Here is a 26,668-nt window from a genome sequence, read left to right as displayed (position 1 = left end):
AGGACCACATCAAAGAAATTAAAAATTCAGAGGCGGCATTGCACAATAAGTTAAAATTCAGAAACTGTCCACGAACGATATTATATATTCTGCCAAAGATTAGAAATCATTTGTGTAATCATCCAAAGGGTTAGTAACACAAAAAAAACTCCAAACTGGTACATTTAGGGTTAATACCACCAAAAACCCCAAATTGGTACACTTATGACAATTTTACCCTGAACATACCATAAAAAACCCCAAACTGGTACACGTGTGACAATTTTACCATGAATTAAAATTTTAATATTATTTTTTATTTTTTCGAATTTTTATTAATTTTTTTTGTTTTTTCTTTTCTTTTTTTTTCTTCATCTTTAACCTGATCTGGCAAGGGCGACCCTCGCCTGCGTCGGGCGAGGGCTGCCCTCGCCAGCAGCCGGCGGGGCCAACCTCGCCGGCTTCTGCCTCTGGCCGGTTGCCTATTCGGCGACCGACCAGAGGTTGAAGATGAAGAAAAAAAATAAAAGAAAAAAAAAATAAATAAATAAAAATTCGAAAAAATAATATTAAAATTTTAGTTTAGGGTAAAATTGTCACAAGTGTACCAGTTTGGAGTTTTTTGTGGTATGTTCGGGGTAAAATTGTCACAGGTGTACCAGTTTGGGGTTTTTGGTGGTAAAAAAAAAAGTTTGGGTTAAAATTGTCACACGCGTACCAGTTTGGGGTTTTTGGTGGTATTAACCCGTACACTTATGATAAATTTATCCTAAACTTTTTTTGACCACGAAAAACCCTAAACTGGTACACTTATGATAAATTTACCCCGAATTAATTTTTTGATCACAAAAAACCCAAAACTGGTATACCCGTGACAAATTTACCCAAAATTAATTTTTTAACCACGAAAAATCTCAAACTGGTACATCCGTGACAAATTTATCCCAAACTAATTTTTTGGCAACAAAAAACCCCAAACTGGTACACATGTGATAAATTTGCTCCAAATTGGTAATTTTGTAACAAATTTACCCTCTGTTAGCTGACCAATTTGGGGTTTTTAGTGGTATTTGCTCTATGAATTTTCACGTGGACTTACTACGTCACCATACCACGTCACTATGTGTCATCCACATCAATAAATTTAACGGTAAAATTTGATGGAAGTTAACAGATGGTAAATTTGTCATAGGTGTACCAGTTTAGGGTAAATTTGTCACAGGTGTACCAATTTAAGGTTTTTTGTGGTTAAAAAATTAGTTTATGATAAATTTGTCACGGATGTACTAGTTTGAGATTTTTCGTGATCAAAAAATTAGTTTGGGGTAAATTTATCACAAGTGTACCAGTTTAGGATTTTCTGTGATCAAAAAATTAATTTGAGGTAAATTTATCATAAATGTACCAATTTGAAGTTTTTCGTGATATTAATCCTTATTCAAAACGCAGAAAGGTGCCATTTCATAAGCGAAAACAATAAAAATAAAAAAATTATTGCAAAAAGCTTCACAACAAAACAATATAATTTGGGGGAATAGGGCTCGTCAAAGGCGTAACGAGGTTTTCATCAAGTGCAGTCGGCTGAGGAGAGAGAGGGAGAGCAAATCCAATTTCGAGTTTCTCCGTCGAGCCTCTCAGCAGCCGAACATGCAGGTAAGCGCGATCTCTCCCCTCCGCCGTTCCGCCGCCGTTCCGCCGCCGCATCTGCGCTTTCTTGCTCCTCGTAGCAGAAGCGCCGAAAACCCAATACCCACAATCCCCCCCTTCGTAATCTTGAATTCCCCCAACCGATCTGCTGGGCTCGGATCTTCTTGACCCGTCTTTCGCGTTGTGTTTTCTTTCTTCTTTTGCGGTGCAGGCCAGCGACAGGTTCAACATCAATTCCCAGCTCGAGCACCTTCAGGCGAAGTACGTCGGGACAGGACATGCCGACTTGAACCGATTGTGAGTGTGTTTCTCTCTCCCCCCCCCACCCACCCCGATCTCTTTTGGTTTTGTGGGGCTCGGGTTCCTTTGCCTTGGCTGCTCACTGGGGTGCCTCTGGTTTCTTGGGTTTTTTTTTCTTGGTTTGGGGGTGTAGCGAGTGGGCGGTGAACATCCAGCGGGATAGCTTTGCTTCGTACATCGGACATTACCCGATTCTGGCGTATTTCGCTATAGCCGAGAATGAGTCCATTGGCAGAGAGCGCTACAACTTCATGCAGGTGCCCCCCCCTTCTTCTCCTTCTCCCTTCGCTTGCCTCTTGCTGCGTGCGTTGTCCTGCTTATGTCGGTGCATGATTGACCTGTTGTGATTCCGTTTCTTGTCCCCCAAGTGAGTCTTTGCGGTATGGAGGGAACATGATTCTTTAAGGGATGTGGAGGGTTGGCTGAGGTTTGGTTCCTGGGTCCATTTTAGTTGTGAAAGGCTTCATCTTTGCCGTCGCAGGGTCGTGCTTGATCAGTGCGATCCAAATCTTTTCTCAACTTGTCTTTGTTCCTCAAGTCTAATCCTGACAAATCGGTGTTGATGGTAGTGTAAGTTAAGGCTAGGCATCCTCTGTTGTGTGATGTGCAGACCAATGGTGGTTTGATAGATGCCATGTAGTGTATGTTTGGTTTTCAGCACGATTTGTTGCTTACGTATTTATAGCCAGTTCCGATTTTTAATGGGTCGTGATCCGTTGGGACCATATCGTATTATTTGTCTAATACTAAGGAGATATGTGGATCTGAGCCGATTTCATAGGCATGTGGGAGCATCTTGTTTTACTTAGTTGATTCGATATATCTTCTTGCCATTCATTGGGTTATAATTTTTAAGCTTCGTGTCTGCCACTTCTTGTGAATGATAAAGAACGTGAGGACGAGTGCCATTGGAGTTCGGTTTGAGAAACGTACTTAATTTCTAGTTTATTTTTGGTTGATCTGACCCTTGAAAATAGGTCCCATCAATATCCGAGTGGATATTGCAGTGTCAGTTGTGAGTTATACCCGCCAACAGCATGATAGTATCGTAATTCAGTTTTAACCCTTTTCAGGTGATCCACAAGTTAGGTACGATATCCATTTTGTTTTAACAAATGCTGCTCAAGCTTTCTTTTGTTGGTGGAGTTTAACGATGAACTTTGATTATGCTTTCTTTCTGTTCCTCTTGCTGGATTGGTTGAAAATGGAAGTAGAAATAGCCTCCTAGGATAGTTTCATCATTTAATTTTATAGATGTGCTGCATGGACTTTCCGTTCAAGCATGCATCATACTTCATGGATTTGAAAGGACAAATTAGATGTTTTGCACTGGAGGTCAATAGTCTTCCTCAGCAAATATTGGCACACTCTGTTCTGAAGTCTATTTGATACTCATAATTCTATTATGGTGATATTTTACCAATATGATTTCCCTCAAAGTCTGAACCATGTTGCTTCAGTTTGTTCCATCTAACTTGGTGTTGAACTTTTGCTCTTCTGGTATCTTTTCTTGTGTAGAAAATGCTCTTGCCATGTGGTCTACCACCAGAAAGAGAGGATGATTGAGTAGATGACCATGCTTTTGAGTTACTGCTGTTCTGGCGAGGCCAGGGATTCTCCTCTTGCTGAATATCTGGATGTCTAAGGAAGGCAAGCAAGGAATCCAATCCAGGAAACTCATCAGCCCCACTGTCGTCATATTCATGTTTTAGCTTGTACTACTTTAGGCAAAAGAAAAGTGAGTGGACCCCCAAAGTTCTTCGTATCGAACTTGTCTTTCTTTTGGATGGATGTATTGTTGACATGTGAGGTCGTAAACTCATCAGTAAACTTTAAAATCGAAAAATGAATCTTGCCCTTGGGAATTATCTGCTTTCGTGCCCAATTTCACGAGACCTATGTAGGAACTGGAATTCAGAAGTAGTATTCAGAGGCTGTCTCATATATTATTGTGTTAAGTTCTTAGCTCCATCTCGATGGTGATGGTATTGAAAACCCCAATGCAATAGACTGATGTGCAATAGCTATACAGAGCAGTGCATTGGAAGAAGAAGGGTAGTGTATAGCATATCTGGTACCAAAACATGGCACGTCAATGAATGGATGAATCATTTACTACCTCACTTGAGATCCCTCTCCCTTAGCTTATGTGGGTGAATTCTGATTCGAAGTTGTGGTATCATATGAGCAGTTTGTTATGGAGCTGAATTGCGGGTACTTTTCATTTGCTGAAATACCTCATGAATTACATGCTGCCCCACTGAAATATCTATAGGATGCTCTCATTTAGGATTAAAAAGAAGCGGCATATCATTTAAAGCTTCGTCATCTCTTTCTTCTTTTCCATACAGCTCAGTAGTCAGTAGAAAGGGAGAACTTCCTTTTTTCCAGATTCCAGCTTATCCCTTGTCATCCTGGAGGATCCACTATAGTAAAAGTGAGAAGGGAGGACCATCCTGCGTTCCATTTTTGGATCGTCCGCGCAGGGTCCACGCGATAAGTGTGTTCGTAATAAGATTCGCATTCAAATTTAAGCATTTCCCCTGTTTTGGTATAGGAGCAAACAACAGTGCTCGTTCGTTCTGTCTCGAGAGTTGAGAGTCCTTTGGCCCCGCTAATCGATGTGCCATCGCCATTTTCGAGGTTCACGCGCTGTCTTTAGGAGTGTGTTTTCGGTCCCCTCGTTTTTGGTTTCTGGCAAGGTGGTCTTTGGTTCCCAATTCACTGAAAATCTAGCAGATAAAGAGTCCCATGATCTATAGGCTATTGCTAGGGTGCTGGTCAGATTTTAACACGAGACGAAACATAAAATAGAAGGAAAAAACAATTAGTCGGGTCTTCTGGGATTGTAACTTCCAGGAATGGAATTCGGAAACGGCATATCTGTCTATAAAGGAGTGGACCAGGATATCCACATGGAGAACGAAATGCCTAAAAGGAAATTGAAAAACACGTGATTCCATCAAATTCTGATTGGTGGGGACTATGAATTATGACTCCCCAAGCTGTGTATTTAACTTGGGAGTGACGGGCATCTCTGCTCCTACCGAGAGACAGAGAAAGAGAGAGAGAGAGAGAGATGGAGAAGACCAAATCCAGAGTCACATCAATCTTCGTGTACCCAATAAAGTCCTGCCGTGGCATTTCGGTTCCTCAGGCACCCCTCACCCCCACCGGTTCGTTTTCTTCTCTTTCCCGCTCTTCTTTCTTGTCACCCACATGCATTTCTTTCTCTCTCTTGAATCTTTCTGCTCGGTGTGAACTTGTCTGCTGTCTCTCCTGTGCGATGTCTTTGTCCGCTTCTGGGTGGAGAAGTTCAATCTTTCAACACCTTCGTCTTTCTTTGATTGTATTCATGGATGGTTTGCACGAGATGAGATTTCTACACCTGCCGAAGTCCACGGGTTGTACTCAGACCGTAGATGATTGTTAGAATCGTCTCACAGTTTTGGTTCATGTTGCCCAGAAGGGAACTCTAGTTTTCCTGCGGAGTCCCTGACTTTTGGTTGATCACGAGACACAGCTCTTTGCCAACAAGATTCTCCCATCAATTGGGTTTAGTTCTAAAAGATCCTTCTCTGTTATCTTCTTTACCTGGGCTTGGGGTTCTTTATTCCAAGTCAAAACAAGAATAGTGTCAATATAGGCTGCTCCCCTTGATAATATTGCTTTACTTAATTAAGTAAAATAATCGGAATATGAAACATAAATTTAGGAGCAAACCAGCATGAAGTACTCTTTTTTCTTTAATATCGATGGGATGCTGCATATGCAGGATTTCGATGGGATCGGCAATGGTTAGTCGTGAACAGTAAAGGCAGGGCATACACTCAAAGAAATGAACCCAAGCTTGCTCTGGTAACTGTCAAGCTTCCTGATGAGGCATTTTCAGAGGGTTGGCTACCGACTGCCAATTCTTTTCTAGGTAACAAAATTGGTGACTGTTCTTAATATTTGTTTGTGGATATTATTTAATTTCCGCTTTTTGAACTTGGGATTGGGAGAAATCAATTCGTCCCATCAGTTCATATGCTAATGATTCGTGATTTGTCGCTCATCTTTTATGTTCAGTACTGAAGGCTCATGGTATGAATGAGCTGAAGATTTCTTTGAGCAAGCCCCATGAGGTTACTGATGGCATCTCGGTATGGGAATGGTCCGGCTCTGCATGGGATGAAGGACATGAAGCAGCGAACTGGTTTTCGAACTATCTTGGAAAACCTAGTCGACTAGTTCGTTTCAATTCTGGTGGGGTGGTTAGAGTAATTTCAGAAAACAGAACTCCGCAACATATTTTTATTAGAACAAGCTTGCTGAAAATTTCCTCCTGTTGACAGCGGGATCTATGTCCTGTACTAAATTGAAAGTGATTTGTGTTCAATTTTGCTGTTTATACAGCATCAGAAACTCGGCCTGTGGATCCTCAATATGCTAATGGACAAAATGTCATGTTCGCTGACGGATATCCATTCTTGCTGTTATCTCAGGTCAGTCTTGGCGAATGATGATTTTAAGATGAACTTGATCTTGGATGAATTCTAGACATAGATCTTACCGGCTATCATTTGCAGGGATCATTGGATGTGCTCAATAATCTTCTCAAGGAGCCGGTACCAGTTAATCGTTTTAGACCAAAGTAATTTTTCGAAAGTACTTTGTTACTACTTACTGTAGGCCACTTATCAATACGATGTAAAAATATTGTAGTGTCCCAAGTCTCTAGGTAATTGGTTGAATGTAGGAGACAAGCATCTTGCTGACTTTTATGTTGTATGCGACAGCATTTTCGTTGATGGCTGCGAACCATTCTCCGAGGACCTATGGACAGAGATCAAGATTAACAAGTTCACTTTCCGGGGTGTCAAGCTGTGCTCCCGCTGTAAGGTACGAGGCTATCCTATTTCCTCGACCGGTCTCTTTATTCATTAGTTATTGCTAATGGCTGAGCTAGATCTTGTTAGATCTCTTCACGACCTATTATCTTTGCTGAAGTGCGATGAAAATGATGTTTTACATGCATGATACAACACCAAGAGGCTTTGACTAGCTGCTAACCCTGCTAGCCGGATCACCCTTCAATATCTGCTCATCACAAGAAACCACAACTCCGAAACTCCAAAAGTCGAAAACTCTGCGAGTGAGGATATATTTCCAAACAATGTACAAGGAACTACAGATTGTATTTAGGCTTTTAGTATAGAGGGTGACAATGTAAGCGATGAAGCAAAACAAGGGACGCTCTCGAACTCTCTACAAGTTTTATCTCTAAAACCATCACAAACAAGTCATCTATCTTTCGCAGTCTTGATCATGTCAGGTTTTTCTTCTTTTTCTCAAAATACTCTTCCAAATTGCATGGCTAAATGTTTTTGTTCCAATGCCTAGCTCCCAAATTGTCCACTCACTTTGCCTGCTACCGATTGCTTAGATGTCATGTTCTGCAGCAATGTCTGCACCTAAAGCCGGTTGAAAATAAGAGGTTGTTGTCTCATGTTTGCTAGCTGCATACACTGACAAAAAGACGTGCATCACTTGCCGTGTCATGTCTTGAAGATTCTACAAACTTGCATTCAGGTACCGACAATTGATCAAGAGACTGCTGTAGCTAAGCCAGAGATTAACGAAACTCTAAAGAAGTTCCGCTCGGATAAAGTGCTGCGCCCAACTGGAAAGCAGCAGGGAAAGGTAATGGCCTATGAACTTTCAAATTCCTTTATGGAAGGCTTTTGCAGAAGATACAGGTCACCTTATTTCACCCGCCTTTGCAGGTTTTCATGGGGCAGAACATGGTTCTAAAGGACTTCCACAAGGATGGGAACGGCAAGGTCATCAAAGTCGGAGATCCCGTCAACGTCATTAAGATGGTATCATCAGCTGCTGAAGCAGCTGCCTAAAGTTCAAAGCTTTGTAACCACGGGGCATGTATTACTAATGCATAATGCATTGGATATGAGAACGGACTTGGGTATTCAGAGCGACCGATGGTATCTTACTGCTGCACATGAATGAAGTGTTCTGTCTATATGCTAAATAAAAGATCTGGTTACAGTTCATACCTGTGGCTATTATATGACGAATTTCCGTCTCTTTCATATCTTTTCATAATCTTGTTTTCAATTTTCGGCAAGGAGCTGCCCCTGGCAACAGTGCAGCATCATGTCTCTAATTAGACTCAACAAGTAATGTCATCTATTCCGACGAACGTCCGTCGCGAATTCCAATGCACTTAAGACTGCACAAGCTGTTTGGCCGGTGATGGCTTCCCTTTTGCGAGCAAAAGCATATCGCCGCACTTGAATTGTTGCTGTAACGTTGACCATACCGGAGTCGGACGCCGTTCCAGCCACACCACAGGCCCGCAGCCCATGGGGGACATCGATCTCGTATGTTTTCTACATCACATCGAGGTCTGCAGAAGTTTGGAAGCGACCTCCTTTATGCTTAAATGCTCAGCCAGACCATCCTACTAGACCTTTCGACACTATCTCAATCGCCGTTCTGGCATTTCCTATGGCCTGTGAGCTCTTCCCATCACATTCTCATTATGAATATGGTACAAGATTCTAAACAAACAAGGGAAAGAACTAGTGCATTTTTTGGTAAAAGTTAGACATGTCAAAATGGTTGATAAGCTCGTTTCTTAACCCTTATTTGATGAGCTGAATTGTTATATGAGTCAGTTACAATAAGTCATAAATAGGCTTAAAATAGTAAAGCAAAAAATAATGTGAGTGTTAAATGAGTTCACAACTTATTTGGACCTAACTCATCTCTATAATTTTCTCTCGATCTTCGATCGTTCACTCTACTCTTTCACCTCAGTTTGTGCATGAATTTTCTTAGATTGGGTTAAAAATAGAAGTATTTTAACGGTAGGATTAATACCACGAAAAACCCTAAACTAATAAACCTGTGACAAATTTACCCAAAACTAATTTTTTGACTACCAAAAATCCTAAACTCGTACATTTGTGACAAATTTACTTTCCGTTAGTTTTTGTTAAATTGGATTAATACCACGAAAAATCACAAACTGATACACATGTGACAAACGGAGGGTAAAACCACAAACTCGTACGCCCGTCAATTGCCACGAGCCATCCAACTCAGCAATTTGACCATAAAATTTAACGGAAACTAGCATGGGGTAAATTTGCCACAAGTATACTAGTTCGGAGTTTTTGGTGGTCAAAAAATTAGTTTATGGCAACATTGTCATAAGTGTACCAGTTTAGGATTTTGTGATATTGCCCCTAAAAAAATATGGATTGGGTCGGATATGCTATGGGTACGAATCGAGTTGGGTATTAGTCACTAAATTTATATCACTAAATTTATATCACTAAATTTGACCCCACACGCGTTTCGCAGGTACGCTAAAAGCGTACAAATGTGAGTACGTATCCACTTTGCGGTGAGGTCAACGGTCAACCTTCAATATTGAAAAAGGCCCAAGCCTCTTAAGCCCAAGCCCAACCGCGAAAACGAATTTTGAAGCAGCGACGTCCAACGTAGAAACAACTCCTCCTCCTCCGCGGCAGCGCGATCTCCCTCGCCATCTCCCCCTCCTCCGTCGCGCCTCCTCCTCCTCCTCCTCGGCTTTCCCGGCGGAAACCCGAATCCGCATCTTCCGTTCCATCGCTCCCCCATTCCTCCGCCGCCACCGCGCGCGGCGGAACCTCCCCCGTCCTCCGCCGCTCCCGCGCTTCGACGAGCCGAGCAGCGAGCCGCTCAGCAGGAATCCGTCCCTCGTCTCTCCCGCGATCACGCCGCCCCGCCTCCCCTGAAAAATGGCGGTAATTCCTCTTTAGATCCGCCGCCGAGCGGGTCGTAGATCCAGAACTCACGCGAGCATCTGAATTTCGATCTTGATTTCCTCCTCTTCCTCTCCCTCTCGCTGTGTTTCTAGGACTCGGGGACTACGCTCATGGATCTCATCACCGCCGATCCGTCGACCGCGTCGTCGACGACGTCGTCGTCCGCTTCGTCGGCTCCGGCGGCTCAGCCGACGGCGCTCGGGAGGCCGGTGGCTCCTGCCTCCGAGAGGAAGTCCAGGAAGGCCACTCTCATGCAGATCCAGAACGACACCATTTCCGCTGCTAAAGCCGCGCTCAACCCCGTCCGCACCAACATCATGCCCCAGAGGCAAAAGAAAAAGGTTAGCCACTCCATCCTGCTCCTCCACTCGTGTCTGATCCCGCGTGGAACTTGTAATTGGTTCGGCTCTGATCGATTTTACTTCTTAATTGACTTCTAGCTGAGCTTTACCTTTAGTGGACTTTACATTGCCCTTTTCTTTCGCTTCCTCTTCCTGTGTTGAGTGCATCAGTTGAGTGCTTGCTGACGATAAAGGGAGCGAACGGGGGTTTCTGTCTCAACAGTCTGATTTTGGTCGATATCGTCAGCTGATAAATGCTGTTATAGAAGTTACCCTTTCCCGTTAGAACTTGAATTAGGTCTGACATCACTCTTCCGCCAAGCTGTATGAGTTTCTTCCGGTGAAAGTTCAATGGCAGGCGGTTCGAATTGCTAATTGTTCCCTTGGATCAAATTTAGAGGAAAGAACTGGTTGATTTGATTCCATGCAAAATTAGAGGAAAGTGATTTTCATCTGTTATCGACATGGAGAAGTTTTATTCGTTTGGGGATCCTACAAGTGTAATGCACTTGTTCGTATATTGACTCATGATGCTGCTGATTTCCAAATTTAGAGAGATGAAAGGCTACATTTACTAATAAAGAGTGAATGCGCAATAGAGGAGGCTGTTGATTTGAAACCATGTAAGATGTGGCATGGAAAGTGAAATTCATCCGTTATCAAAATGGAGAAGGTTTATTCTTCTGGGGATCCTACGAGTGTAATGCGCTTGTTCGCATGTTGACTCAGGGTGCTGCTGATTTCCAAATTTGGAGAGATGGAAGGCTTCATGTAGTAATAAAGAGTGAATGTTCAATAGAGGAGGTGACGCGGAATGTTTGTTAAGGTGTGACTAGGGACTTGTGTCTATTAGCAATAAATTGTTTGCATCGAACAAACCAGATGATCCATATTAGTGTTTGATGTATTAAAAGACCAGGCTGTGCATTTTTGGATGAGAGTAGTTGGTGATTGTAGTAGTTTGGTAGACATATCATAGATGCTCTTCCTTTATATATTCATATGTATTGCATATGATGCAATCAATGGTGAAGTTATGGTAGAAAGTATAGAGCACTGGGAAACTCGTCATGTGGCACCAGATGTTGTTGCATGATCTGTGCATAAGATTCACAAGGCCTATTAGAGTTTAGCCTTTTTGAATGGTCGTCTTGTATGAAGTATGTGAGTAAAGAAGCCTTCCATGTCATATTGTATCATAGTATAGTGTTAGATGTGCCCCTTTCTTTTCTTAGGAAAGTTTCAGATTGATAAGACTCTAAATTCTTTTAATATTGCTAAGGAATTGCTTGATGATCATCGTGGACATGTTTTGTGGCCGCTTAAGTTTTTAGAAGAGCAAGAATACAAGTTAAGAGTTCAAATTGGCATGGCCTTTAAATGTTATTCTGTTTTTTTTTATTTTATTCTGTTCTTCTTTTCAGTTTTGTATTATTTTGCACATGCTGTGATTTGTCCACAAGGTCTGGCTTACGTCCGAGATGCAATGCCAGGAAATATGCTAACATTATGGATGTATTTCATGACAACTTCCAGTTTTTGAGGAAAACTTCTGCTACATATATGTATTATGTCCTATGAAAGAGAATGAATTCAGTTCAGATAAATGGTAGGATGGAGTTGAGCCTTGATTTGAGGGCAACATATTTCTTGGTGGTGTCTCACACTAGCCGGAAACTCAAGCTGAGAGACTGGCTGGTTATGTTTGCTTCTGTATAAAATTATTTGCTAGGATAGTGGCTTTTGCTTATGTGGAATCCCATGGTACATGGACTCAATTTCGACGATCTATAGAAAAGAGGGTTACATTGGCAATAAATGTGTTTGGCTGGGCACTTGTAGGTTCATAATTTTATGTCTTTGAACAGTAGCGGTGCTCCTTGATTTCTTTCCTCCTTCGACAATTGCCTATATATGCAGTAAAAATATATTGCCTCTGTTTTGTTTCATCTTGAGAAGAGTTTTGCCCCCTCTTCTCTCTTAAGGAAAATTGAAGTTGCAAATTGTTGTCTTTATAAGGAAAATGGGTTTTCATTCCTCTTAAAAATGAGAAATTCCTTCACTCTCTTGCCAGTCACTGCAGAATGGTTGATCTTCTCTTGCCACCACATCATGTTATTTGCCTTGTTTATGCTATAAGTCTATAATGATTTCTCTTTGCATCTCCTGGCCAAAACTTGCAACCCACACTATTGATTATAGTATTCCCTGGTGTTTTGTCATTTTTTAGTTTGATGGCTATTGATATAGCAAGTAACATGCATCTTTACTGGCCTAAGCATTCATGAGTGAGGTGAAAGTCTTGTTTACGTAGAAATATGTGCTTTGATGTTAGGAATTGATTTCCTTTTCTTTGCTCAAAATATTTACAGCCCGTCTCCTATTCTCAACTTGCTAGGAGTATTCATGAACTAGCTGCAACATCTGATCAGGTAAGGCTTCCCTAAGTCTAAATTTTGATTTTCCATTTATTGTCGCTTTGTTTGAAATTTCCTGAGTTGTGTCGCTTGTCTCGTGTTGACAGAAAAGCTCTCAAAAGCAGCTAGTGCATCATGTGTTTCCCAAACTGGCTGTGTACAATTCAGTTGATCCGTCTTTGGCTCCATCTCTTCTCATGGTATGTTTCTGCTTGAATTTTGTAGTTTTTTTTTTTATTCTTTTTGGTTTGGGGGAGGGGGGTGTGCTCTGCTTCTTCATTTTACTTTAAAAAAAAAATTCTAGTTGGTTTTTACTGCTGTCTGTTTGGTTTGCTATGATATATTTGCCTAGTTATTTTAGCACAACAATTTCAGATTTTGTGCTTTGCAAAGGTTAAGTTTATTTCAGTTGAAACATTATTGACTTGTCTGAAGCGGTATACTTTTAGCTTGCGTTAAATCTTTAGATGGGTTGTTATATTGGTTAAGTTTCGCGTAGAACTGTTACTTGTGTATCATCATTACATGAGTTGCTCTTGCCAATTAATGTCTCTATTACTACTGGCAGCTCAGTCAGCAATGTGAAGATAGGAGTGTCCTTCGTTATGTATACTATTACTTGGCTAGGATTTTATCTGACACTGGTACTCAAGGTTCAAATCCTGGAGGTGGAATTCCAACTCCTAATTGGGATGCCCTTGCTGACATGGATACTGTTGGAGGAGTGACTCGAGCTGACGTTGTACCGCGAGTGGTAAAACTGCTCACCACAGAGGCCACTATTGTAGATGTGGAATGTAAATAACTTTTTACCTTCATCTGTAATTCTGCATGGTTTCCTTTTCTTTCCCCGTTCTTTTAGGCTCTATCTAGAGTAATCTTTTTCAGTCATCCTGCCGTCTCTACTTGCAAAACATACTTCTTCTGCTTCAAGTATGAAATTCTTCTTTCTCAAGATCATCTTTAGAAAGCCCGTGAAATTGAAACCGTGTAGACAATTGATATGGGATATTGTAACACCCCCTCTCACATGCAAACTGGACTGAGAGCGACATGTGTGGAATCAATAGGGGCAAAACTTGGCTTCGACATGAATAAAGCCTACTTTCTAACAATGCTCATTCAAGAGGGAAAGCCTATTTTTCTTCTAGTTTACTAATGCATTGATGGTCCCTCACAATTTGGCTATAGCATTTGAACATATACTTTGGATTGTTGTGAACTAACTCTATTATGGATGGTCTTTGTGTAGCTTGTAATAAATATATATAAAAAGTTCTTATCTAATGCAGATTGCTTTCTGATCCATTGACAATTTATGTCAGAGGGAAGCTAATTATAAAGCGCGGGAAAATGATTGTTTGGGAACCTGGAATATATATTTTCAGTCACATGAGGAATGGCTTTCCCAAAACCATATTATTTGCTGTGTTGCTCACTTCATTTGTCAGAGTGTATATATGATTTGAAATCTGACGGTTGAGATAATGTTTGACTTTTTGCCATATCTTTCGAAGTCCATGCACGGAGGCTGCAAGCTTTGAAGGCCCTTACATATGCTCCTTCAAGCAACACAGAGATTTTGTCCCACCTGTACGAAATTGTGTTTGATATTCTCGATAAGGTTTGTCAGATGTCAATATATAATTTTGCATTAAAAAAATTTTGCTTTCCTCAGAAAGTTTTATGTTATGTAGATTGTGTTTCCATGGTAAGGTTTGTCTACCTCCATTAACCTTTTGATTGCTTGACATGGTTCACTTTTGGCTAACTTGCTGCCCCTTTAAAAACTTCTGCCTGGTTCTGACTTAATTTTTGAATCCTTTCTTATGTTTCTATCTTTTCAAGTTGATTGAACATATTTAGATGATCATTATAGTTATCAAATCTAAGCATTTTTCTTGTATGCCCTTTGTAAGTTGTGGCATTTCTGTTTTAAAAAGGTTGTACTTGTGACATTTTACCCTTTTCCTTGACGAGTTGCACCATCGTTATACATCAGAACAATCATTTAGAGAATAAAGTAGTTATTAGATTCAGTGTTTAATCTCTTTTCTAATACTACATTTTGTTTGTGGGAGGATAAAGAGTATCGTGTGACGGGGTTGATAGTATGCTAACTTGCAGGCAAAAACAATTTGAAGTCTATGAATTTGGGGGATGTTTTACCTGTTTGACACATGTTGTGAGTAAGTGGACTTAAATTAGCTTGTTGCTGAAGTTCGCTTGATTTAAGTAGTGTAAATATAGGTAGATTGCTACTAAGGTTTGATATTTTAATTAGGAAGAAAAGAAAGTCTAGGTCTAGGTGCTACTGGTTATTACCAGATGACACATTCCTCTTGGTTTGGATTGCTAGGTGACATCTCTGGCCTGGGGAATAGGGAGAAGAATATGTTCTGGAGCTTATAAAGATAAGGGAGAGGAGGAATTCTAGACACCATCGATATGTAAGGCTACGGCATCTGTATGAACAGATTAGCTGGAAAAATGCCTAGAATAGTTAATTTGTGATGCTATTGTTTGAGCTTCCTTCTTTCATACTTTAGGGAGGAATTCACAATGTTTCTGAGAGCTTGGATGGAGTTGGAGTTAGAAGCTCTTAAGTAAATACTCTTTTCCCACTTAACCCAAAGAAAAAAAGAGTACTTTTTTCTTTCTTAGTATTAGACGTTGATGTGGATCATAAGCAGCAGCAGCTGTGTATATTGCAAGAACAGTGTTTATTTTAGTTAGATGTGGTTTAAAGGTTGAACTTCGGGGTTTTGAACTCTGACTAATAATTGTCTCATGCATTCTGAATTGGTACTTTCTAGACGTGTTGGAATGGTTTTGGACTGCTTTATGCTTTGGTTCCTAGCTGACTTAAGTGATCAGGTTTTTATTTTTTTCGAAATGCATATGATTTCAGGTTGCAGATGCTAACCAAAAACGTAAGAAAGGTGTATTTGGGACAAAAGGTGGTGATAAGGAGGTAAAATATCAGCTTCAGTAGATCATTCATGACTTTCTTTGTTACTTTTGTGTGCCATGTCTTGCCGATAGTGATCATCTTTCATAACCATTTTCTTATTCCGTTCTTTTCCCATGCCAATTTTTTTTTTTTTTGGTAAGGTCTTTTCCCATGCCAATTTTAATGTCTCTGTAAATGCTCATTGAACCTTGGTTTTATACTTTTGGCAAGTTATGTTGCTGATCTCTTGATTTTCTAATGTATGAACTATTAGTCTATCATCCGGAGTAATCTGCAATATGCTGCTATGAGTGCTTTAAGAAGACTCCCCCTTGATCCTGGGAATCCAGCATTTCTTCATCGCTCGGTTCAGGGGTAAGATTTTGTTTATCTGGGTGTCCAGATATTTTTGTGACAAATCTCTACTGTAGAATGTATATTTGACAATTTTTATCATCAGGCATTTGTAAATCTTTACTGTTATGTGACAGAATCCATTGGAATGACAGTGAAGATCTGTACTATTCAGTTTAACCTATTTCTTGATGTTTTCGGAACAACTAATTGGAGACTCAAAACGTATTTTTTAGGTTGTACGAGTTTTGATTTTTCTAGAGTGACAGCTAAATTATAGTTATATTTCTCAGAAATCTATTTGGAGTAAAAATGAAGTCTTTCAAGACAAAAAAGAGGGAATTCTTTTGTGAATAAAGACGGAAAAATTGGTAGGGCTGATGATAATTTGTGTCGTATCGTGTCATCAAATTCATGTGGGTTATTCATGTCATTTCATGTTAGTTCCAATATATATTAACATCAGTACAAGTTTTTTTTTTAATTAATAATGGGTGAAAAACAAGTCAATTCTCCTTACCAAAAAAAAAAAACAAGTCAATTTTGTCAGTTTCGAATTGTACTGTCATTTTTCTATTTTCTAAGTGAATTTGCATGTTCAAGTGATGCTCTTATGTCATGTAAAGAATGGCCATCTTTCTGGGCAGGGTGCTCTTGAAGCTGATGCTGCAAATTAAAGCAAATTTTGGATTTATTCTTGTGCAATTGCAGTAAATTAGTGAAAGGGTCTTCAACATCAACTAGTGTACTGTATTAATTGTGCTTAGCTTATTCTAGTCACTGCTGTATCTTTACTGTAAATACATACTCTCTTTTCTGTTCATGGTTATCTTGGTTCTGTTTTTTGGATGGTATACATGTGATCTTGATACTAAGATAGTTTTATTGCTGCTTTTATTCTGTTAAGGAAGTGTACCTGCACTAGTTAGGTTTTCCTCCATTAGTTTGCTATTGGAATGTGTTTAATCAATTAGGATAGTAATGTTTCTTGGGATTTGATGTTCAGAACAGTGAAGCTACGTAGTTTACTAGATTGAATACTACTTTACGATGTACATAAACCTATTCTTCATTTTTTGTTGCAGTGTTTCCTTTGCTGATCCTGTTGCTGTGAGGCATTCTTTGGAAATCATCTGTGAGCTGGCTACAAGAGATCCTTATGGAGTTGCAATGGCATTAGGTGAGTTGAGAATACTCATACGATTCTTGTGATTAGTTTGTTTGAACTCATATTTGTCCTTGCTGATCGGAAGTTATATTGATATTACTGGTAATTCTTCTGGCTAACATTTCTTACACAATCTTTCTGCAGGAAAGCTTGTAGCACCTGGAGGTACAATCCCTCGCTCCCTCTCTCTCTCTCTCTCTCTCTCTCTCTCTCTCTCTCTCTCTCTCAGTGTCCCTCTCTGTATTTGTAGCTTGCTCTGACTCTGCTTTAAAGTTATTCTTCCCACCTTGAAAGTCATGTTTCCCCCCTTGAGAAGTTGAATTATTCACCATTTATTCAACATTTGTCTGAGGTTTAATCTTCCTCTTGCCAATGCATTTAGCTTCTTACTGTAAGAAATGAAAAAAAGAATCAATCTCTAAGTTTGCTATGATGCAAGAGAAATTTTTTTCGTTTCAGAAAAGTAGGTTGGTGCTTAATCCTCTTCACCCATACTGCTCTTCCTTGCCTTAGTAGGAAGAGAGGGAGTTTTCATGGGTTTCGTTTTGTTTTGCACGAATAATTTTGAACAAGCTGTTGGGTTCTAGAGGTGAATATATCTGCACTTATCGACGAGCTGTTGTTACAATCTCGTCTTTGGTATTATTACATTACATGCTGATCTACTGACGGTTCTTTCTCATTAAGGGGACTGCATTTTCACTTTTATGCTGCTAAGATGTTTGCTTTTATGTGGATCAGGGGCCTTGCAGGATGTCTTGCATTTACATGATGTCCTTGCAAGAGTTTCACTAGCCAGATTATGTCACAGCATTTCCAGGGCTCGAGCACTGGATGGTGAGTTTATTGATAAATCATATTATAGTGTATATATGCCCACCAGAATGAAGATTGACTTGGTCATTGAAATATTTTCACTGCAGAACGGCCCGATATAAAATCTCAGTTTAACTCTGTGCTCTATCAGCTTCTGCTAGACCCAAGTGAAAGAGTATGCTTTGAGGCAATCTTATGTATTTTAGGAAAATATGACAACACAGAGAGGTTTGTTTATATCCTTACAAACACTTGTTTCTCCATATCCCCTCACATTACACCTTGCAAAAGTTATACCTGTTTCTTCCTATGCTTATCCTTATTTTTTGAGCAGGATAAATTTACTATTCCTGTTTGTGCAGGGCTGAGGAAAGGGCTGCAGGTTGGTATCGTTTAACTAGGGAGATTCTCAAGTTACAGGAAGCACAGTCTGTGTCATCAAAGGACTCTAGTGCTGAATCAAAAGATGCTCTTCCACCAAAGCCAAGTAAAGACAAATCTCAAAAGACTAAGCGCCCACAACCCCTTATTAAATTAGTAATGAGAAGGTGAGAGTCATTGTTTTCCTTTATTTTCTGACTTATGGGATCTTTAGTATAGTTAGTTTATGTTTTGTTCATCTGATGTCTAATCAAATTAATTGTGGTCATTATCGTGTCTTTGATACAAAAATTTGACTCATCCGGCTATTTTTTGTCCTTGTGTTTCTCACAGGTTGGAGAGTTCTTTTCGTAGCTTCTCTAGGCCAGTCCTTCATGCTGCTGCCAGAGTGGTGCAGGAAATGGGGAAGAGTAGAGCTGCTGCATTTGCTCTAGGCTTACAGCATATTGATGAAAGTGTTCAGGTCAACACATTTGCTGAAAGTGTAGATTCAGTTGATCCAGATAGTGAAAATCCATTTTCAGGAGGTTAAGTATATATCACTGTTCTTTTTGGTTCCTCATCGTTATTTTTTACATGACCCTTGGGGCTCTTTGTTCATCTGGGTGCTAAAGAACATGTGTGGTTTTCAGTGGCTTAGTTCCTTGAGATTCTTTTGCTAAGTTGGCAGTATTGGCTTCTCTCTTACTTCTGGATTATCTTTCAGATGATTCGGATTATTTCACCGAATATTATTGTCATTATTTGATATAGGTAGTCGGAGAACCTCTTCTATATCTAGTGGGCCAGGTAGCAAGGATACAATAGCTAGTCTCTTGGCTTCATTGATGGAAGTGGTGAGGACAACAGTGGCATGCGAGTGTGTTTATATTCGAGCAATGGTGATCAAAGCATTGATCTGGATGCAAAGTCCATATGAATCTTTTGAAGAACTAGGATCTATTATTGCATCAGAGCTTTCGGATCCATCTTGGCCTGCACCACTTCTGAATGACATCTTGCTCACTTTGCATGCTCGTTTTAAGGTATGTGACTGACCTAATTGTCATAATGGCTTATATGACAGATCATGGCTGTGACCAGTGGGTATAAGTCTTGATGTACCGCTGCGTTTATACTCATGATCCAACTAATTCAGATTTCTTATAGCCCTTTGAAGCATTTTCATTGGTTCTTGTTTGAAACAGACTTTTGTTTCCTTATATTAGGTAGGCTGATTTTCCCCCTGGAAAGCGGAGTGATAAGATTTCATGAGAAAGTTATCTAGGGGTTATTACCCCCATACAAAACTGTAAAAATTCTAATGTACTGTTTAATGTGAAAAGTGGTTCTTCAGTAACCCACAACCTTAAAACAAACAAGGTCCATCGAAGGTGGTGTCTTCTACTTCCCATTGTTGTCTTTTGCTCCATTTATTGTGGAAAGCAACTGATGATTTCATTGATTAAGGGGGAAAAGTGTTTTTTTTTTCTGGGGAAAAGTATCTATTGGTAAATTAAAAGGCTAGTTGCTGAAGATCTATTATACTCTGTGAGATTTGTATGAACTAGTTGTCAATTGAAGTCAACGTGTCTGCTTCCTTATATCTCCTGTGTCTTCTAGCTTCCAATTATTTCAGTGTGTTTTATTTCCCTATAGTAGCTTGTCCTTTCTATGATAATGTTGGTCATCTATGTATGGGCTTTTGTTGTTCAGGCTACTCCAGATATGGCTGTCACTCTTCTTGAAATTGCAAGGATATTTGCAACAAAAGTTCCTGGGAAGATAGACGCTGATGTCTTACAATTACTGTGGAAAGTATGCTTTCTGACCAATGGATTTATTGTTGTTTTCTGATACTATGTTGTGCCTTTGTGGTTGGTCATATCCCTATTTCCTCCCTCCTTATGGCTAAAATAACTCTCAACAGCTAAAATTTGGACGTGCATCTACATGGGCAAATGCTTGCTTTTTTCGTTTTAAGTTACCTGTTATATCTGCTTTCTTTTCGCTGTTGGAGCTCAACATTTACTTATTATCTCTCTCTCTCTCTCTCTCTCTCTCTCTCTCTCTCTCTGTTTTGTTACCTGTTGGTCGTGTCTTTCTTGTGTCGCTCCTCCAGTCCTATATATTTCTTGTTTTCACATCTTAATCCACATTGTGAAATAAACTAAATTAGAGGTATTTAGGTGCTGATGATTTATTTTCACCTGCTTGACTGTCGCTAGATGATATCGTCTGCATTAACACATATTAATGTATATTTCCCCTCTTAACAGACATGTCTTGTTGGAGCTGGTCCTGATGGGAAGCACACTGCTTTGGAAGCAGTTACTGTTGTTCTTGATTTACCACCACCTCAACCAGGGTCTATGTTGGGTCTTACCTCCGTCGATACTGTGTCCGCGTCCGATCCAAAGTCAGCTCTTGCACTACAGAGGCTTGTCCAAGCAGCGGTAAGATTTTTGTTTTCCTGTTTAAATAATTGTGGAAACTCTGGTTTAATTTTTGCTGGATCTGCATTTGGACATGAATGTATTTCTCCTTATAATTGCATATATATATCTGGGCAGGTTTGGTTCCTTGGAGAAAATGCGAACTATGCTGCTTCTGAATATGCTTGGGAATCTGCAACTCCTCCTGGTACTGCCTTGATGATGTTGGATGCAGATAAAATGGTTGCAGCTGCTAGTTCTCGTAATCCTACTTTAGCTGGTGCCTTAACTCGACTGCAGAGGTGTGCTTTCAGTGGCAGCTGGGAGGTATAAGTTAATATGTGCTCGGTTACTCTGCTGTCTGCATCATAACACAACCAAACTCTTAAAACTTAATTTAAATTTCCAACTTTAAAGAAAGTTAAGGTCATTAAAGAAGTACTCATAATTCTTCTTCTGCATCAGAACATGTGAATTGTTGTCTGTAAACATGAAATGTAAGATGTTCACCTTGACTGCACTCAGCAGAATTTTTTATTTGTCCTATCACACTCTCTATGTCAAGCAAAAGTTTGTGATAACAGATGGTGCTCTCTCTTCTGCAACTGTCCTAGATCACTAAAGACAACAGGCACTCTCCTTTACTCTGTTAGGAAATTTTGTTACAATTGAGCATTGAAATCCATGTTTTCCAAGTTTCAAAGATGCTATCCGTATGATACATTATATATGGTTTCAGAACAATGCTGTTCTTTTCCAGAGATAATGGGGGATTTCCAGATTTTGTTTTCCTTGAACTTCAAAATGTTTTGGCTGGGATGTTATGCAAGTTCTTAGTTCCTGTATTATTAGGTACATTTTTTAATAAGAACAGATCCTTTAGGCACTGACTCTCTAAGATATTCATTGTCATCCTGCTAATAGACATAGAAGGCATTCTATTATCATGCCTCAGGTTATTCTTGCTTCTTCTATTTTATTCTAAAGGGGGTTCATGTGAAAGCAAGTTCTGGTCTATGTTACATGTGTGTGAAAAGGAGACAATTTTCTAGAATTGTTCTTATTAGGTATTTGTTGGAGATTTTTATGAAGAGAATATTACAGCGCGGATTTTCCAGAAATTTCTGAAAATTTGAAAATTCATTTGCCCAACTTTACAGGCAAGTAGGTATATTAGGTTGTCTCTTCGCCACTAGCTATTGAGTATCAAGTCTTTGCATGTGTAGTTATTTGGAAAACGACTACTGTTTTCCCATGAGTTCGGTAGCTGTGAAATTTGTTTGTTTTTACTCTTAGGTTTATTTCTGCTTTCCTTTATAAAGCTAAGTTTCCTATTGAAATTCTAGGTTCGCATTATTGCTGCTCAAGCTCTCACTACCATGGCAATCAGGTCCGGCGAGCCATTTAGACTACAGATATATGAATTCTTGCATGCTTTAGCTCAGGGTGGTATGCAGTCTCAAATTTCAGAGATGCATGTCAGTAATGGTGAAGATCAAGGTGCCAGTGGTACTGGTCTCGGAGTTTTAATAAGTCCAATGTTAAAGGTTCTTGATGAAATGTATATGGCACAAGATGAGCTGATTAAGTAAGTTTCATTTGTTTCTTCTTTTGTGTCTACGTTTCTCATTTCAGAAATCATGATGTTTCTTATTTGGATACTCAGGGACATACGTCACCATGATAATGCGAAGAAGGAATGGACAGATGAAGAATTGAAGAAGCTATATGAAACACATGAGAGGTTGTTAGATCAGGTTTCGCTGTTCTGTTATGTTCCGAGAACAAAGTATCTACCTTTGGGCCCGATAAGGTACAATTGCATTAAGTACTCTGTCGTTGCTTGTGCAGATTTTATTGCTAAAAAGTGTGGAGCAATCTAGGTAGATTAAGCAAGAAACATTGTGTTCCACCATTTTCATTCCGAAATAGCTTTTCATAAAACAATGATTGCAGTGGCCTTGTTTTTTTTAAAGTAATCCCTGGGAGTTCATGACCATATAAATCCATTCGTGTAATTGAAAGTTTGACGGCCCTAGGTTTTTAAATCTCATAGTCTTATGTATTTCAAAAAAATAGTACAAAGAATGCTGCATGGTCTAAGAGAAATCATCCGATGAAGGTGAATCTGATGATGTGTTTTTCATGAAAATGCAGCTGTAACTTCCACAAAACTTAGTTATGCAGTGACAGTTCCCTTCGATTAAATTACTTGTTGGAACACCTCATTGTTCTAGCCTTGGTTTTGATGCCATAGGATTTGATTGTTATGTTCTTCTGGGAGTGGGATAATAGGTGAAGCTTGTAATAGACGTATGTCAAGATAATGTTTTGTACCTTTATCAAGTTTCAGTACTTCACAATCCATTTTTGTGCTTCTGCTCTGATTTGGAATTGATGTTCAACACAAGCTTAATCTTGGAAACTTATTTTATTAACTTTGTACTTATCATGACATAAGCCAGAGCTGAGAGCTAATCAGACTGGTGAAGTTTCTCCTCCAAAGGATGAGCTTCACAAATATCAATTTAAACGGTGATCTCTTGTTACTTCAATTGCTCAAATTGGTTTCAAAATTTCCGAGTTTAAAAACCTAAATTTAATTTACTATTCTGAAATTCCAGTTCTCAGTTACTAAGAAATGCTTCATATAATAAGTTGCTGCTGACGGGAGATTTATGAGTAATGATTAATTAGAATTGTTATATTCTTATTTTTGTTGATCAAATTATTGAAGTTTACATTGCTGTTACAACTCATTCTTCGTTACACTTTTCCGCCCTGAATCTTATGACAGTGCAAAACTTATTGACGTGTACCGCACGAAGCATAATATAAGTGCTTCGACTGGTTTGAGTGATCCAGCTGTTGCCACTGGAATATCGGATCTAATATATGATTCCAAACCAGTTCATGCTGAGCCAGAGACACTTGACGATGACCTAGTAAATGCTTGGGCTACAAACCTTGGTGATGACGGCTTGTGGGGTAAAAATGCACCAGCTATGAGCAGGGTATGTAGTTTGTTTTGTCTAGGATGGCATATATGTTTCTGTTTGTAAATTATTTTTTTCTTCAAAGAGAGAACAACTGCTATATTTCTTTTGAAATCGTTCCTCTACTTCCGAGGAAGCCTTGCTTCTATTTCAGCTTAAACTGAAAGCTAAAACTTGTAGTCATTAATCTGCTGATCTCTCGTACACTATCTGCATGTGAGCCTGGAATGACGTTTGTGGTTATTAATTTTTTTTAGGAGATTACTTTCCTTTTGGAACTCTTTAGAACTTGTCATTTCCCGATGTCATTTTTCTTGTCCCTTCTTTTGCCTTGTTAAAGTCACTTATTCAGGTCAATCATGGACGTGATTAGGAGGGTTTACTTTTACCGAGCAAGAGGTCTGGCTTGAGTCTTATCATTCCGCTCTCTGATTCCATATAACTGAAAGATATATCTGCATACATGTTCTGGAGTTTTAATTGTGATTTCAAGATAATATGGTGGATTACCCTTTTCATGTAGAAGGAGATTGTCTGCATATACACTTTCATTGTCAGATAATTCTGCATTTCCCTTTTTTCTTAATCTCATTTCCTATAAAATTCAATAGCTTTGTTGACCTTGTAATGCACCATTGATTTATGGTGCTGGATTTTTTGCGGATTTCTAAATTACATCTGTGCTTTCCGTGTTCTTCAATAAGTTTTCCCTCACCCAGGTTGTGTAATAACTAGGCATTATATGGTCTGTTCAGACATCAACTTAAGTGTCATGCAGAATCTTATATGGTCAAGACATTGTGATCTGAGATCCCTGTATATAGTGAATCAGTTTTCTTTTTTCAGGTTAACGAATTTCTCGCTGGTGCTGGAACTGATGCTCCTGATGTTGAGGAGGAGAACATCTTTTCTCGGGCTTCAGTGAGTTATGATGATATGTGGGCGAAGACGCTCTTGGAAACTACAGAAGTTGATGTGAGCTATGCTAAACTGTTCAGTGATTGCAATAGCAGTAGTGTATGAGGGAGGCTGCATGCATACGTTAAGCTAATTTTCCATATCTGTCATGAATTATATGCAGGAAGATGATGGAAGGTCATCTGGCACATCTTCCCCAGAGTCAACAGGATCGGTTGAAACTTCAATATCATCCCACTTTGGTGGAATGAACTATCCTTCATTGTTCAGTTCCAAACCATCCTATGGTTCTTCACAGGCAACGGTGTGCATGTTATCCCATTTAGTTTGTCTATAGTGACCCTAAATGTTTATTTGTGAGAATGTGTCGCTTGTTGAAGCTGCTTTCTTTCAATCTCTTAATAATCTTTTTCTTTTTCCCCTTCCATGAGAAAACAAGTATACTTGTGTGCGTGCGTGTGTAGAGTGAAAAAATGATATAATGTTTTTTCCACAAAGCAAAAAAAGGGAAAAAAAAAAGAGCTAGTGTTTGTGTGCTACAGTGAAGCTAACTTGAAAACTTTGTAATGACTATTACTTATTTGATGAAACCATACCTAATGGGATAAGGCTTGGTTTTTTGTTGTTATGATATACTATAATTCCTCTATACTGTTAATGAACAGGAGAGGTCTGGAACAAGCAGGTTTAGTAGCACGCCTGTTGGTGGTCCCTCGATATACGAGGGTGTAAGCTCTCCGGTTAGTTACAAAATCCCGCAATCACATTCTTTCTGTCTGCTATGTTTTGTTTTGCCAGTTCTTTTGATTGGCGCTCTAATCCAGCTGACCAAGTGACTTTGACCTTTTTCCCCCAGATTAGGGAAGAGCCTCCGTCATACGAATCATCCGTTATGCGACGGTATGAATCATTTGAGAATCCTTTGGCTGGGCATGGCTCCCAAAGTTTTGGTTCCCAGGACGATGACAGGACTACATCTGGGAATCCACAATTTGGAACCGCTTTATATGACTTCACTGCTGGGGGAGATGACGAGGTTATTCACTGAGCAGAAAAATGACTGACAATTGATTACTGAATGTTTAACCTTCCAAATCACCAATTGTGCACAAAATTTTCGCTTCTACTTTGATAGAGAATCTCGTGATCTGTACTTTGATAGAACGTAGTAACAAATTCTATGGGAGAAATTGTCTAGCCCTTTCTCGGTCTTCTGGTATCTCGAATTGGATTAGACAATTGATTTTTTTTTACCTATAGCCTGCCCTTTTTATGGAACATTTTCTTCAAGCTCTCATGAGTTACAAATAGCCGCTTGTTGAGAGACATGTTTGTGACTAATTTTTGATATTTCTTGCAGTTAAATTTGACAGCAGGAGAAGAGGTAGAAATTGAGGATGAAGTCGATGGCTGGTTTTATGTAAGTATACCCTGGGTCATTTTGCAAATTTTGTTACATTCTTTTCTATTGGATCCCATATATAATCTACAGAATCTGACTTTGTCGCTAATGGTAGCATGATCTATATAACTATGCTATATGATGCTTCATTTGTCTGATCTTTTACTAAACCAAATAGTCGGGATGATTCGTCTCTTTTTCGGAACTAATTGTCTTTCCTGTTAATTGTAAGTATCGGGATTTATCCCCATCCATTCAAATTTGCGTTCCACTCTTCCTGCAGGTGAAGAAAAAGCGCCCAGGACGGGATGGGAAAATGGCTGGGCTCGTCCCTGTACTATATGTCAGTCAATCTTAAGAGATGATTTTGCAAGATCCTCTTCACTCTGACGCATGGTTTTTATTGTGTGTCAACATGACGAGCCTATGATTTCATACACGAGTAGCGGAAGCACGCCTCCCGCTCCATGGGCCCGGGAATTTCGATCTGTTATTTTTTGACCGGCGGGCTTGCTCGTGACTGAGTAGCCCCACCCAGCTGTATGTTAGATACTCGTGATTTCTCATTTCAGATTCTCTCTGGGAATCTGGGATTTCAAACGAGAAGTGCCGGTGTGGGAATTCTATTAAGTCGCAGCTGTATAATAGTGTATTCAGATCATATTTTTGTTCCCGTATTCTAAAATTTTTTCATTGTTGAAGAGCACTCTGATATATACAAGTGTAGATTTTTTCTTTCTTCGTGTGATTGTTTTGGAGCATTTG

General features: G+C 39.5%; 3 protein-coding genes across 3 annotated transcripts; all 3 read left to right on the top strand.

Moving 5' to 3' along the window:
• The first annotated feature begins 1,513 nt into the window (after positions 1-1,513).
• LOC115686404 (uncharacterized protein At4g14342) lies at positions 1,514-3,794 on the top strand. Its single transcript, XM_056307469.1, has 4 exons — positions 1,514-1,632; positions 1,838-1,923; positions 2,060-2,183; positions 3,445-3,794. The coding sequence occupies exons 1-4, from the start codon at positions 1,627-1,629 to the stop codon at positions 3,490-3,492; spliced, it is 264 nt and encodes an 87-aa protein (XP_056163444.1). The 5' UTR covers positions 1,514-1,626; the 3' UTR covers positions 3,493-3,794.
• Positions 3,795-4,933: 1,139 nt separating this feature from the next.
• On the top strand, positions 4,934-7,979 carry LOC115686402 (uncharacterized). Its single transcript, XM_030611678.2, has 8 exons — positions 4,934-5,102; positions 5,702-5,851; positions 5,998-6,174; positions 6,325-6,413; positions 6,498-6,562; positions 6,708-6,810; positions 7,501-7,611; positions 7,695-7,979. The coding sequence occupies exons 1-8, from the start codon at positions 5,006-5,008 to the stop codon at positions 7,818-7,820; spliced, it is 918 nt and encodes a 305-aa protein (XP_030467538.1). The 5' UTR covers positions 4,934-5,005; the 3' UTR covers positions 7,821-7,979.
• A 1,507-nt stretch (positions 7,980-9,486) lies between these two features.
• On the top strand, positions 9,487-26,638 carry LOC115686352 (uncharacterized). The gene is made up of 27 exons (XM_030611613.2): positions 9,487-9,722; positions 9,836-10,084; positions 12,457-12,516; positions 12,609-12,701; positions 13,070-13,298; positions 14,019-14,125; positions 15,413-15,475; positions 15,729-15,829; positions 16,894-16,988; positions 17,121-17,141; positions 17,718-17,813; positions 17,900-18,020; positions 18,155-18,340; positions 18,507-18,700; positions 18,927-19,198; positions 19,869-19,970; positions 20,432-20,608; positions 20,726-20,914; positions 21,934-22,175; positions 22,254-22,400; positions 23,385-23,601; positions 24,430-24,558; positions 24,665-24,805; positions 25,167-25,241; positions 25,358-25,537; positions 25,862-25,921; positions 26,187-26,638. The coding sequence occupies exons 1-27, from the start codon at positions 9,717-9,719 to the stop codon at positions 26,259-26,261; spliced, it is 3,627 nt and encodes a 1,208-aa protein (XP_030467473.1). The 5' UTR covers positions 9,487-9,716; the 3' UTR covers positions 26,262-26,638.
• The last annotated feature ends 30 nt before the right edge of the window (positions 26,639-26,668 follow it).

The sequence above is a fragment of the Syzygium oleosum genome, unplaced genomic scaffold, assembly GCF_021117445.2.
Source record: "Syzygium oleosum isolate NSW1041296 unplaced genomic scaffold, Sole_v2.1 Sole_v2.54, whole genome shotgun sequence".
Lineage (NCBI taxonomy): Eukaryota > Viridiplantae > Streptophyta > Magnoliopsida > Myrtales > Myrtaceae > Syzygium > Syzygium oleosum.
Note: the sequence above shows the minus strand (reverse complement) of the source record. Positions and strands in the feature narration are given on the sequence as shown.

Excerpts from the sequence above, each read along its gene's own strand:
- LOC115686404 (XM_056307469.1), top strand. Across the intron at positions 1,924-2,059 it reads CATGCCGACTTGAACCGATT|CGAGTGGGCGGTGAACATCC; the intron begins GTGAGTGTGTTT and ends TTGGGGGTGTAG. Across the intron at positions 2,184-3,444 it reads AGCGCTACAACTTCATGCAG|AAAATGCTCTTGCCATGTGG; the intron begins GTGCCCCCCCCT and ends TTTCTTGTGTAG.
- LOC115686402 (XM_030611678.2), top strand. The coding sequence starts at position 5,006 with ATGGAGAAGACCAAATCCAGAGTCACATCAATCTTCGTGTACCCAATA. Across the intron at positions 6,563-6,707 it reads GTTAATCGTTTTAGACCAAA|CATTTTCGTTGATGGCTGCG; the intron begins GTAATTTTTCGA and ends TGTATGCGACAG. Across the intron at positions 7,612-7,694 it reads CTGGAAAGCAGCAGGGAAAG|GTTTTCATGGGGCAGAACAT; the intron begins GTAATGGCCTAT and ends CCGCCTTTGCAG.
- LOC115686352 (XM_030611613.2), top strand. Across the intron at positions 12,702-13,069 it reads TGGCTCCATCTCTTCTCATG|CTCAGTCAGCAATGTGAAGA; the intron begins GTATGTTTCTGC and ends TACTACTGGCAG. Across the intron at positions 20,915-21,933 it reads CTTTCAGTGGCAGCTGGGAG|GTTCGCATTATTGCTGCTCA; the intron begins GTATAAGTTAAT and ends TTGAAATTCTAG.